The sequence below is a fragment of the Zingiber officinale genome, chromosome 8A (genome assembly GCF_018446385.1).
Source record: "Zingiber officinale cultivar Zhangliang chromosome 8A, Zo_v1.1, whole genome shotgun sequence".
NCBI lineage: Eukaryota > Viridiplantae > Streptophyta > Magnoliopsida > Zingiberales > Zingiberaceae > Zingiber > Zingiber officinale.
The window spans coordinates 79,597,461-79,609,493 of NC_056000.1; the positions used below are offsets into that span (position 1 = coordinate 79,597,461).

Consider the following 12,033-nt stretch of genomic DNA (forward strand, 5'->3'; position numbering starts at 1 on the left):
TTTGAAACTTATACACTTATATTAGAAAATCAGCTTTTTAAATTTATGATTAGAAAATTCTCTTTTGAGTTTACAAAAGTCATTTTTGAAAATTAAACTTGTAAATGATCCTTAAAAATTGGCCACTCTTTCAAAACTTAGCTATTTTTTTCAAAAGCTAAAACTTTTACTCCCCCAAGATAAACTTAGACATCATTCCTTACATTTTTTCTGTGCTCTGTATTTTAAAATGTTTAAATTATATCCTTGTTTGATGAATGCCAAAGGGGGAGGGATAGGTGGTTAAGTTAGAAAAATAAAATAAAATTAAAAACTAACTAAAACCTCATGCTAGAACAAAATGTTTAACTTTTTTACTCGCATATTTTTACTAACTTAACCAGGTTGTCATTCCATCAAAAAGGGAGAAATTGTTAGTACGGTTAGCACTAACGGTCTAACTCAGGTTTTGATGAATGATAAATCAGGTTAAGTTAGGTTTGTCGTGATCTAGCACTCTGACTGAGTGTGCAGACGAAGTCCAGCTAGGTCGACGGGCTGACCGGATAGCTGGCAAGAAGTCCAAGCGGGTCGACGGGCTGACCGGACTCTTGGCGAGAAGTTCAGCTAGGTCGACGGGCTGACCGGATAGCTGGCAAGAAGTCCAAGTGGGTCGACGGGCTGACCGGACGCTTGGCGAGAAGTCCAGACGGGTCGAAGGGTTGGCCGGGCGTCTGGCAGGTGAGTAAAGGTAAGTCACTGGAAGGAAGTGACTGTGAGGACGCGTTCCCGGGAAGGGAACATTAGGCGTCGATCCGACTTAGATCCATTTTGGATATCTAAGTCGAGATCGTGACTAGATTCCGATCTCGGAAAGACGGAATCTAAGTCATACTCTTTTTGCTAAACTATAAACTGAACTAACACTCTGTTTTGCAGATTATAATTTATATATTTTGCCTCGGACTAACTTTATTTTGCAGGAAAGGTGCTCCCTGGAAAAACGTGGTCCGGGAGCCCGGAGGGGATCCGGGCGCCCGGAAGGGATCCGAGCACCCGGGAGGCGAATTTTATCCAAACTTATCGTTGCCACGTGGAGCTCACTGGTTGGACCTGCCACGTCCCACCAGGGCGCCTGGAGGGGATCCAGGGCACCCCGAGCTTCATATAAAAGAAGGGGCAGGGGTGGAGCTTCTACAACAACTCTGAATTGACGATCTGCTCTCTTGCGCTCCTGCAACGCTGCGACTCTGCTCCGACAAGCTCCATTCTTTTCTTATTGTGTTACATTTGTCGGTATTCTACTTCTAGCTTTTCTGTACTTAATCATTGTAATACATTATTCGAATTGCTAGTGGATTGCCCAACGAAAGTACTCAACGAGTACGGGCCTTGGAGTAGGAGTCGACACAGGCTCCGAACCAAGTAAAAAGAACCTGTGTTAGCATTGTCTTTCTGTTATACTTTTCCGCTGCGCTTACTCGTTTCGAACGTTTTTCGATATTCACCCCCCCCCTCTATCGATTCCTCACGATCCAACATGGACTTCTTCGCCAAGTATCCGATCAACCCTTTGACCCACTTGGACTTTTCTTCTCGTGCCAAGTGTTCAGTCAACCTTGACCCACTTGGAATTACTGTCTCGTGCCAAGTGTCTGGTTCTTCATGACCCACTTGGACTTCCATCAGATGTCTGGTCACCCTTGACCCATCTGGATTTCCTCATGTCAAGTATCCAGTCAATTCTTTGACCTACTTGGGCTTCCCAACACCAAGTGTCTGGTCAACCTTGACCCACCTGGATCTCCATGTGCCTGGCTTCACTCACCAGGTCTTTCCATCTCCCTACCTTCACTCACTAGGACTTTCACCAAGCTTCACTCACTAAGATTTTAACCTGGCTTCACTCACCAGGATTTTCCTTCTACCCAACTTCACTCACCGGGACTTTCACCTGCCTAGCTTCACTCACTAGGTCTTTCACTTGCCTAACCTCTAGTTAGGACTTTCCTAGTCAAGTATCCGATCAACCTTAACCTACTTGACTCTTCTTCACATCAAATTGGTCATCCCTTAATCAGATGGGATTGTATCAACAATCTCCTCAATCGGACGATTGTATCTACAATCTCCATATATTATCAAACATCAAAACTTAAACTTGTCAATTTAAACTTAGTTAACTTAGTCAACCTAACTCAGGGAATATTACACCAACAGAATGGATGTAAAGGATTTTATTTAAATATGAACTATGCGTATGATTTGATATTTTATATGATAAATGTTGTTTTAATTTGTGAATGTTGAATGTTGTTTGTTTGTTGATATTTGAGTGGAGTGGATGTGTGGTTTGTTTGTTGATTTTCTCTGTAAATGTTGAATATAATGGATATTTAAATTTGATGTGTTAAATCTACTGTGTTAAATGAATTTGAATGTAAATGTGAATTGTGTATTGTATTGAATGTAAACCTCATGAAAATTTCCTAAAACGGGGAGATTTTGTTCCATTTTTAACATAAATTAGCGATGATAAATTTCCGTTACTAATTAACAAATGAAATTTAATTTTTATTGCTAAATTATAATAATTTAATGGAAAATTAATAAATGTGACTAAATTCATTCATAACTTAGCGACAGATAAAATAATTTTCGTTGCTAAACTTTAACGATAGAAATTTATTTTCGTTGCTAAAATTTAATGATAAAATTTAATATCAATAACTAATTAGCAATGTAAATTAAATTTCATCACTAATGATGTAGTGACCTATATAATGAAATTAGAAATTTTAATAGTTAGTCTAGTAATTTTTATAGTGAACACCATAGTGATATTATTCTTGAAAAGTAACATCATCCCAGAAATATGATGGCACGATAGGACATCCAGGTTGAAAATAAAGTAGGTCTTTTAAAATTATATTATTTGGAAAATTAGAAAATAAGGTAGGTCTTTTAAAATTTTCACTGCCCTAGGTCAATTGCTGAATTAATATGAACTTAGTCTGTTGCTGTAATTAATATGAACTTAGTCTTGATAGAGTTCACTTAGTTGGGACTTGCCCTGTGGCCCCTTCTGCCGAATGTACAGCCGGTACTCATCGAAGGTCATCGGCCGGTAGAGCGCCGCCCCGCCACTGGCCTCCACGAGCTCCGGCAGCGGCTCGACGGCCACGTCGCTCCTGGGGTTGTAGAAGTAGGCTGCCGACATGCGCTCTTTCTCGGCGTTCACCACCACCCTGTGCTCCACACTCTTGTATCGAGCATTGCTCAATATCTGCATCGTAATTAAAGCCGATCCATCATTAATCGTAGTGCAATTTAGTTATAATTTCATCGCTGATTTTGATTAATTACTTGGATCTGGTCGGCGACGTTGACGACGAAGGCGTCGGGGAGCGGGCGGACGGTGACCCAGGCGCCGTCTCCGGGGCGGCGGACTTGAAGTCCCTTGGTGTGGTGTCGGGGAGGAGCACCGTGAGTCCGCCGGGATCGGAGTGCGGCGAGAGCCCGAGGGCCAGCTCCGGCTGCGAGCACTTGGGGTAGAAGTTGATGCGCATGCATGCTGCCTCTTCATCCTCCTCTCCGCCGAACGCCGCTGCAAGGCGGCCCTCCTGCAGTCCAAGCCCAGCCGACAGCGCCCTCATCAGCCTCCGGCACAGCAGGCGCACCTCCGCTCCGTACTCCTCCGTCACCTCGCTGTTTCAGCCCATGAACGAACCATAAAATAAATAAAAAATATAAATTATAAAAGGTAATTTTTTAAGGGTGAAATGATACTTCCTGAATCACTTTCAAGGGGAAAATTTTAAAATTTTCAGAAATTCAAGGGGCAAAGTGAATTTTCTTAACCATAACTCCAGTGGGAGTTGCGGCCACTTGCGGTGGTCCTTGAGCCGGCGAGGGAGGAGGTGGAGGAAGTAATAGTCGCTCCAATCGAGCGCCGCCTCTCGGTCAACACCGAGCCGGCTGCCGTAGCCCTCGTAGGTGGCCGGGGAGTTAGCGTAGCGCTGCTTAACCTCGACCGGAAGGCAGAAGAAGCCTCTCCACGCGGCCGCGAACCGCCGCACCAGCTCCGGCGCCACCCCGTGGTTCACCGCCTGGAAGAAGCCCCACCCTCTGCACGCCGCCGAGACGGCCTCCGCTACGGCAGCGTCGACGCGCTCCTCGGTCAGCGCGGCAAGGTCCACGACTGGAATGGCGTCCACTGCGTCATCGCCGGCGCTGGCGATGCAGTTGGAGCGCTCTTCCGGTGGGTTGACGTAGCGGTCAGGGATGGTTTGCAAGTGAGCCAAAGACTCAACCGGGACGACCGGTTCGGGCCATTCTGCGAGACAATCCATGTATTTTCCTCTGAGAGATTTAATTATGAATACGTATTTTCGGAAAATTAGAATAAAAAACGAAGCAAGAAATGGATTGGAAACAGAACGATGATCTGTTGCATTATTTATATGGATTTTTTCTGAAATCGATTTGACTTTTTCTGTAATCGATTTTTTTTTTACATTAAATTAATTTAGGAGAACGTGATAATGGTGATGGGAGGATCCCAAATCTTCTCATAAAAAAACATAATGAATTAGAAGGTGGACCATTTACCATTACGGTCTAATTGTGGCCATGATTTAAATGGAGGGCACTAGACAAAACGTGAGATCAACGTGACAATATTTGTTTGATTCCGACTGTCATTCAACCTACCACAGAACACACGTGTTGCATGCTTTTATATATAACTTTTATTTGATGATTTTAAAATCTAAAAGAATCTTTGAATTTATTTTTTGAAAATGATCTGTAATTGTCTTTTTTCAATTATATGATTGATCCATCATGATTTGATCAAGGCATTAAATCATTAACTACATTGCTTAATTAGTTTGTCGACCAATGGTTCACGAGATTAAGTGATGGTGGACCAAATGATCGATTAACTAATTAGATAATTGTAATTACAATAGTAAAATCATTTTTATTTTCTATAATTGAGATAGAGATAGAGATAGAGATAGGATACCAAGGAAACATTCACAACACCAAATGAGACTTAGGCTCAGGCTTACCATAACCTACATAATCCAAGAGTATCAGATACAAGAATCACAAGGCACCTCTTTCCTAACACTACAATGTTGCACACAACCATCTTTCTTAAGTAATGGGACGTCAAATGAAAAGCACAATCGACAAGCTGATAAGCGAGATGGAATAGTTGAATGGAATCTGAGAAAGAACTATTCATTGGAGGTACCTACTGTCTGTCTCTCTATCTGGATGGTCACATGGCTGATGTTATACTCCCTCCTGATGTATCCTATAACCTGATCGAGCACAGCATCAGCATTAGAGTCTCGAGTGATGGTAACATGGCATGCCAGGAGAATCTTGCCGACGGTGATGGCCCATATGTGGAGTTCATGGATGGCTATAACACCATTCAACTCGCAGAGCCCTTTCTCCAACTTGGTTGCATCTATCTCTCGTGGAGTACTCTCCATGAGAACCTCCAGTATGTTCCTCAGCATCTTGATTGTGGTCAACAGCACGACGACAGAAAAGATCAGAGTGCATATCAGATCAATGATCTTCCACTCGGGTTTGTACCAAATGATGCCGCCTCCGATCATGACTCCAATGCTCTGAATGGAATCTCCAAGAACATGTAGATAAGCGCTGTGGACATTGATGTTGCGTTGCTTCTTCCTTGTGCTAGATTTCTCCTCAGAAGAATGTTCATAATGCTTCAATAGCGGAACCTGCTCGTCCTTCAGCTTCCCCTTGCTGGTGTGGTGATGGTGGGAGGTGACAGTAATGCCATGGCCATGATCATGCTTAGCATGATGGTCACCATGCTGAGAGTGATCGTGATCAGCCTCCTCATGTCCGTGATGATGTTCGCCGTGGGCATGGCTGTGGCCACCATGTCCATGCTCATGGCCGAGCATCACAGCCATCAAAATGTTGACCAGCAAGCCAAATGCTGCAACAGCAAACATCAATTTGCCTTGGACCTCACCGTTGTCGTATATAATTCTAGAAATAGCTTCAAAAACCAGTATGCCAGCAAGAAGCCATATCATCTGAATGGAGACCAGAGCCCCGAGGATCTCTAAGCGAAAAAACCCGTATGACTGTTGTGGTGTTGCCTCCCAGCCAGATGCCCATATAGAGAATAATGAGATAGCAAAAGCAGCAACATCTGACAGAAGATGAGCGGCATCAGTTAAGATAGCAAGACTGTTTGCTGCAATTCCTCCAACCACCTCTACACTCATAAATACAATGCAAAGGATGATGGCGATTATAAGCTTCCTGATAGCTGCAGTTCTTTCATTGGCATCTTTTGAGCTGTTTAAATCACAAGAAACACCTTCACAAATCTTGTTTCCACCAAAGCCAGAAACCCCAGGAGGTACATCCATGTCTACTTCAATAATATGAGGCCCATGAGAATGCTGTTCCTCCATCTGCAATGCTGAAAAAAAATTGTCATTTATTCTCTCGCTGTTCTATTAGCATATTAGTTTTCACACATGAACTTTCTACAAGGACTTCATAAAAAACTTACAATTACTGAGTATGGCACATAGCATGAGTTTAGATCAGAAGGGGCAGCCAATGAAACACACAGTAATAGCAGTAAGATGCCGTGAAAACAAACTATTCAAGCAAAAGTTTACTCCAATCTTTAATAACAAATAGAGAAAATGTAAATTTTCAGAACACATCATGTCAGAGTAAATTGGATATTTGGTGCTGAAACATCAGAAGTCAATATAAGTAAAACATACTGGAGCAACAGAAAAAGTTGCACTATACAGAGTAAATCTAGTGACATATAAGTGAAACAGAATTAACATTAATATAGAATTAGAGATCCTTGATATCCTATATCTAAAAAAAATTATGATTTCTTGATACATATTCAAAAATTGGCATTGCAATGCATATACCTCCACATATGAGCATATATTGCTCAAAATATAGACTCTATGAACCAAACGTTCAGAAGGATTGTGTTTTCAAGTTGATTTAAAGTAATTTTAGAATTTCAACTATGATTATAACTTTAATACCATAAAGAGGTCCAAGAAGATAATATCAAGTAAAATCACTTAAATAGTTATAGAGAATGAAAAGAACAGGAGAAACAACAAAACACTAAGATTATCAACTTCAAAAGAATCCAAATCTTATCAGAGTCTTCAAGACCAACACTATAGTGATCTCCAATAATAAACAGGTGCATGGGGTACGGATATATTAAATGGTATGAGTCAAAGCTACCTATCAAATTACTTGGCACCTTCAAATCTTTGAGGGAAAAAAAATGTTAATTGTGCACATCAGGAAAGGGAACTAATATATTAGTTATTCCTGTATCTTTTGCCCAATACTCTGATAGCCTGGAGAAAAATTTCTCAGCTGAAACTCTTTTTCTTTTAGAATGATATGTAACAGTTTATTGAGTTTCCAAGAGGATAAATATGGCACACATCAAGAAACAAGAGAAGAGAAGAAATCATGTGGCTATCAAGATCCCCATGAGAATACTCATCCATAGATTTCGGACAGCAGGATTGCTGAAATCTAACTAGCACCCAGGGTAAACAAGAAGGAGAATTTACTACCAATAAATTATAATGAATTCTTGGGAAATTGAGTTTTTGGTGACATAGCAAAAGCCAATGAAAGCTAAGGAAGTCAAAGAATGTGATAGGGATGGATTGTAAGATAACTACGTTCCATAGAGACTATTGATTCTTTGCAAAAGATTGGTGATAACGATAGCAAAATAAGAAAAGACTTTGATGACCCCAAAAAAAAACGTACATGCAAGATATTTTAGCTTCTTATAGGATCAACAAAGGTTGGATTAAAGGTCAGTTCTCCAAAGTTGTCTCATATGATTGGAACCTTGGCGAAGATCTTGACTATTTACAGGATCAAGGAATCAAAGGAACAAGTATTGTATAACTGGTATTAAGGTAGGATCTTCATTGTTTTCCTACATCTACTCACACATATTAGCAATTGAAATCTTATAATTTCTATTTCTTATTGAAAAACAACAGTATGCACTCAACTTTGGACAAACAAACTTTATACATAAAATCTACCTGATGATTAACTTTCAAAGAATGAACAACTATTTTCTTGTGTATCAAACTTATAATTTCTTACACTAATCTTACTAACACAGCAGAGAACAAGGAACAAAAAGACAGATTTGAGGGTTCCCACTTCCAACTGCTTCAGTTTACATATCTAAAACATAAATTGGGTCTCGCCGCAATGATATATCAACCAAACAAAAAATCCTTTTACTTTGGAAACGATCATATCGAGATAAATTTAGTAGACAAACTGGAGCACTCAGAACAACGACACTGTTTTAAATTATCAATCACCTTATAAATGAACCCGAAAAATCTTTAGGGCGAATGAGAGAACTCCTATTGCCCAAAATACAGCATTCTTATATTTGTAACAAAGAAAAATGACTTACTCTGATCATACCAAGAAACGAAATCATTACGACGGAGAACAATTTTTCGACCTTCCAAGCCGACAAACAAAGAAAAAGCGCAATTCGATGAACGAAATACGCAAAAGGCATAGATTGACCAACAAAAAAACCACACAGACATGCTTTTCCCCTTCCGATAATGACCACAATCAAAGGCATAGAACCAAGAAAACAAACAATCATTTCTAAAACATCGGCCATTCATGAATCGAATACAACTTCGAACCACACAAACAACAAGACAAATCCATCGCAAACCTTCGAGCGACCAGACGAGAAGAAGCAATCCGGCAGCAGCGGCGCTTCTCCCTTCGGAAACGGATTGAGATTTGGAGGCTGAGGGCGAGGAATAGATCGGATTTATGCGCCGCTCGCAGAAAACTGGGATTTTCGAATGGGCTCGTTCAACATGAAAGCACCGTGCCTCACCAAAACTCTTACCACCTCAAAATACGTGGAGCTCAAAGCGAAAACCAAACCACTTACATTCGAGGTGCGAATGTGGGCTCGTGCGTGCTGCCCCTAGCATAGGAGTTATTCCAGCAGTTCCAGCCCGGTTTGCAATAACTGGGGTAGTCTCATGCGAACCGTTGTATAAAATGATTGTGATATCTTCTTTTATTCGTTAAAATATAATAAGTAGCGTTACTGTAGCAGCTGCTAATTACATTTATGCCGGACGTTCCGTTCAATGTTATAAATGACTAGAGTAAAAGGGACGACTAGGATCACGATAGTAGAAAATAATGACGGTGATGATGATGGATAAATTATAAAAAAAAGCATATAACAGTTTTTCCAAAACTAGCGTAGCTTGTAGCGGTAGGCACTTACGTGTCGAAGTCTCGTATCGGAGGAACGGGCCGAGGCGTGACGAGCCGGTATATGGCGAAAATAATGTAATTGTCGTTTTGTTCACGGGTCAACAGCTCATTGTCAGTTCGTGTCGGGTAGGACACTCCGACGCTACAAAAGAACGTGCGCTCCGTTTTATGACCGGTTCTCTGTTTATATCGGGATCGACATATCACTGAAGAATGCGTGGAAATGATTGAAATAGTTTTTTTTCAATATTGTTATTTTGATCATTATCAAAGGTTTATTGTCTGTTTTTTTCTTCTATTAATTCGAAAATTTTAAACTTACTATGAAAATTATTTATTTCTTAATTTGGTAGTTATGATTTTACATTTGAAATTCTTAAAATTATGAAAAAAATGTTATAAATGGAATAACCACTTTGCAGATTTGAATTAAAAGTTTTCTAATCATGCCACAAGTCAACATTCACATGATGCACCTTCCTTACTAGTTATAATAATCTTAAATAAAAATTGGTAAAACATAATCAAATTTTAAAAAACAATATAGTGAATCTTTTTATTTATACAACAATCTTATAAGTAGAGTTGAAGTTATATCTTCTATATTTAAATAAAATTTATCTTATTTTATTATTATTAAATAAGTATTTTTCCATCTATTTGAATATTAGATTCTCTGTTTTAAAATTTTTATATTTCCATGTCTTCTCGTCGATCAAACGAGTTATATCATATCTCAAGGATGTAATGTATATCACGAGGATATCATGACCGTTTGATTGACGAGGGAATATAAAGATAAGAAAATTTTAAGATAGAGAAATTAATTTAATTTATTTGATATATATATTTATCATAATTGATGAACCTTTTATTTACACATAATAGAAACAAATATTATTGGAAAGTTTGTTTATTTGTTCGTGTGGTTCCACCCAGTTGCACGTTCATTATTTATTATGGAATATAATTTTTACAGAATTTTAAAATAATACTTATAAAAATAGTTTTATATACAAAAGTAAATTTCTAAAAACACATCTAAAAAATCCAAGGTCATCCTCACCACTAAGAGCAACCTATATGTTTGGACATTAGAGTAGGGGTACAAATAAATTGATCATATTCACACGTTTTTCGAACTGATATAAAAAATATTTAATTTATATTTAAAATTATTAAATTTGATCTTAGTTTAAAAAATGCTTGATAATTTTTTCAAACTGAATTTAAACACATATATTTTATTTAATTATTCACGTACGCGAACCGTATTTAAACCGAACACTAATTATTTGTATATAATTTTTAATATTTTGGGTTGGTTTGCACCTTTAACAGGGAGATCCGAATAAATATTTTGGACAACAGGATCTAAATTTAAAAATTCTCATAGTTTGGGGCTAGATTTGTATATTCGACATCCAATAAATTCCATTTACTTGGGAGATCGTCATTGTGATGATAGCGTGTGGACCGGGGGCTCTTGTCAGCTGTCACTGCCTAGGGTCGGAATCCTATAGCTCTCCTGTCATTTCATTCCATTTCATTTCAATCAAACAACACTTACCTTCAACATGAATCATGCGCTCTGTTTCAGCTCATCTTGATCCATGTGGATTTCACATGGGGATGTCATCGAAAAATAATAAAAAAATTAATATATTATTATTATTATTATTATTTTATACCATTCAACCTCTAAATATCTAATATATTTTTTTTATTTAAAATTTTTTTTAGACTTCATACGTTACCTTAACTCCTAAAATTTAAAGTTAAAAATACTAAACGGCTAAACCCAAGCTAAAAACAAACAAACAAACAAATAAATAAAACGTTAATATAATTAATATCAATAGTCAAATCTAAATGTTGAAAAATAATAAATAAATTAAAATTAGATATATTGTAATCTAATTTGTATATTAAGTATACAGGACTTGATTGCTTTGATATTAGGTTAAAATTCAACTTGGTCTTAAGGATTTGATAGCTGATGTAAAAATTCAGATAGATCAAGAAATGATCTGATATTTGACAGAAAGTCTGGCTAAGTTCGCGAGACTTGATAGCTGTCCGAAATTCAGTTAGATCTACGGATATAAAAATCTAATGAGAAGACCTGGTAAATCAAAGTAAAGTCAAGCAGTTCTGTATGATAAATAAGATAAATTATTGAAAGAAAGTATTCTAACGAAGACGAGTCTTATTTAGGAATTTTAAGAACAGATTTAATTTAGGTTAATTTTAAAAATCTAAATTGAGATAATAACTAGATCGATGTCAAGGAAAACATAATCTGATTAAAGCTGTTTTTTTATAATTTTACTAACTTTATTTTAAAGATGAGATATTTTCTTAAAACTAACATATTTTACACAGAAATAAAAAAAAACAAGAAATCTCAGGTGAACATAACTAAAGGAATCTCTTGAGTTATTTTTAAATTATTTTAAAAATTAGTATAAAATATTTTCATACTTATTTTTAAAATCATTTTAAATAATTTTTGAAATCTTTTCAAAATTATTTTTAAAATTTTTTAAAAATTAGTATATACTATTTTAAAAAATATTTTGAAATCTTTTAAAAATCTTTTAAATCTTTTAAAAATTATTTTTTTAAAAAAAGTCTATTAGAAATATGTTTAAAATTATTTTAAAAATCATTTAAACATTATTTTAA

At 37.4% G+C, this 12,033-nt stretch overlaps 1 protein-coding gene and 1 pseudogene across 2 annotated transcripts; both read right to left on the minus strand.

The window, feature by feature from the left end:
• Nucleotides 1–2,903: 2,903 nt before the first annotated feature.
• On the minus strand, nt 2,904–4,394 carry LOC122011771 (annotated as a pseudogene).
• A 630-nt stretch (nt 4,395–5,024) lies between these two features.
• Nucleotides 5,025–9,091, minus strand: LOC122009677 (metal tolerance protein 1-like). Of its 2 annotated transcripts, none has more exons than XM_042565935.1 (2): nt 8,780–9,091; nt 5,025–6,466 (listed from the first exon to the last, which is right to left on the minus strand). In XM_042565935.1, the coding sequence occupies exon 2, from the start codon at nt 6,456–6,458 to the stop codon at nt 5,226–5,228; it is 1,233 nt and encodes a 410-aa protein (XP_042421869.1). In that variant the 5' UTR covers nt 6,459–6,466; nt 8,780–9,091; the 3' UTR covers nt 5,025–5,225. The 2 variants fall into 2 exon arrangements, with proteins under 2 accessions (XP_042421869.1, XP_042421870.1); XM_042565936.1 differs by having other exon boundaries at nt 5,025–6,458; nt 8,780–9,068.
• Nucleotides 9,092–12,033: the final 2,942 nt, after the last annotated feature.

Excerpts from the sequence above, each read along its gene's own strand:
- LOC122009677 (XM_042565935.1), bottom strand. The coding sequence starts at position 6,458 with ATGGAGGAACAGCATTCTCATGGGCCTCATATTATTGAAGTAGACATG.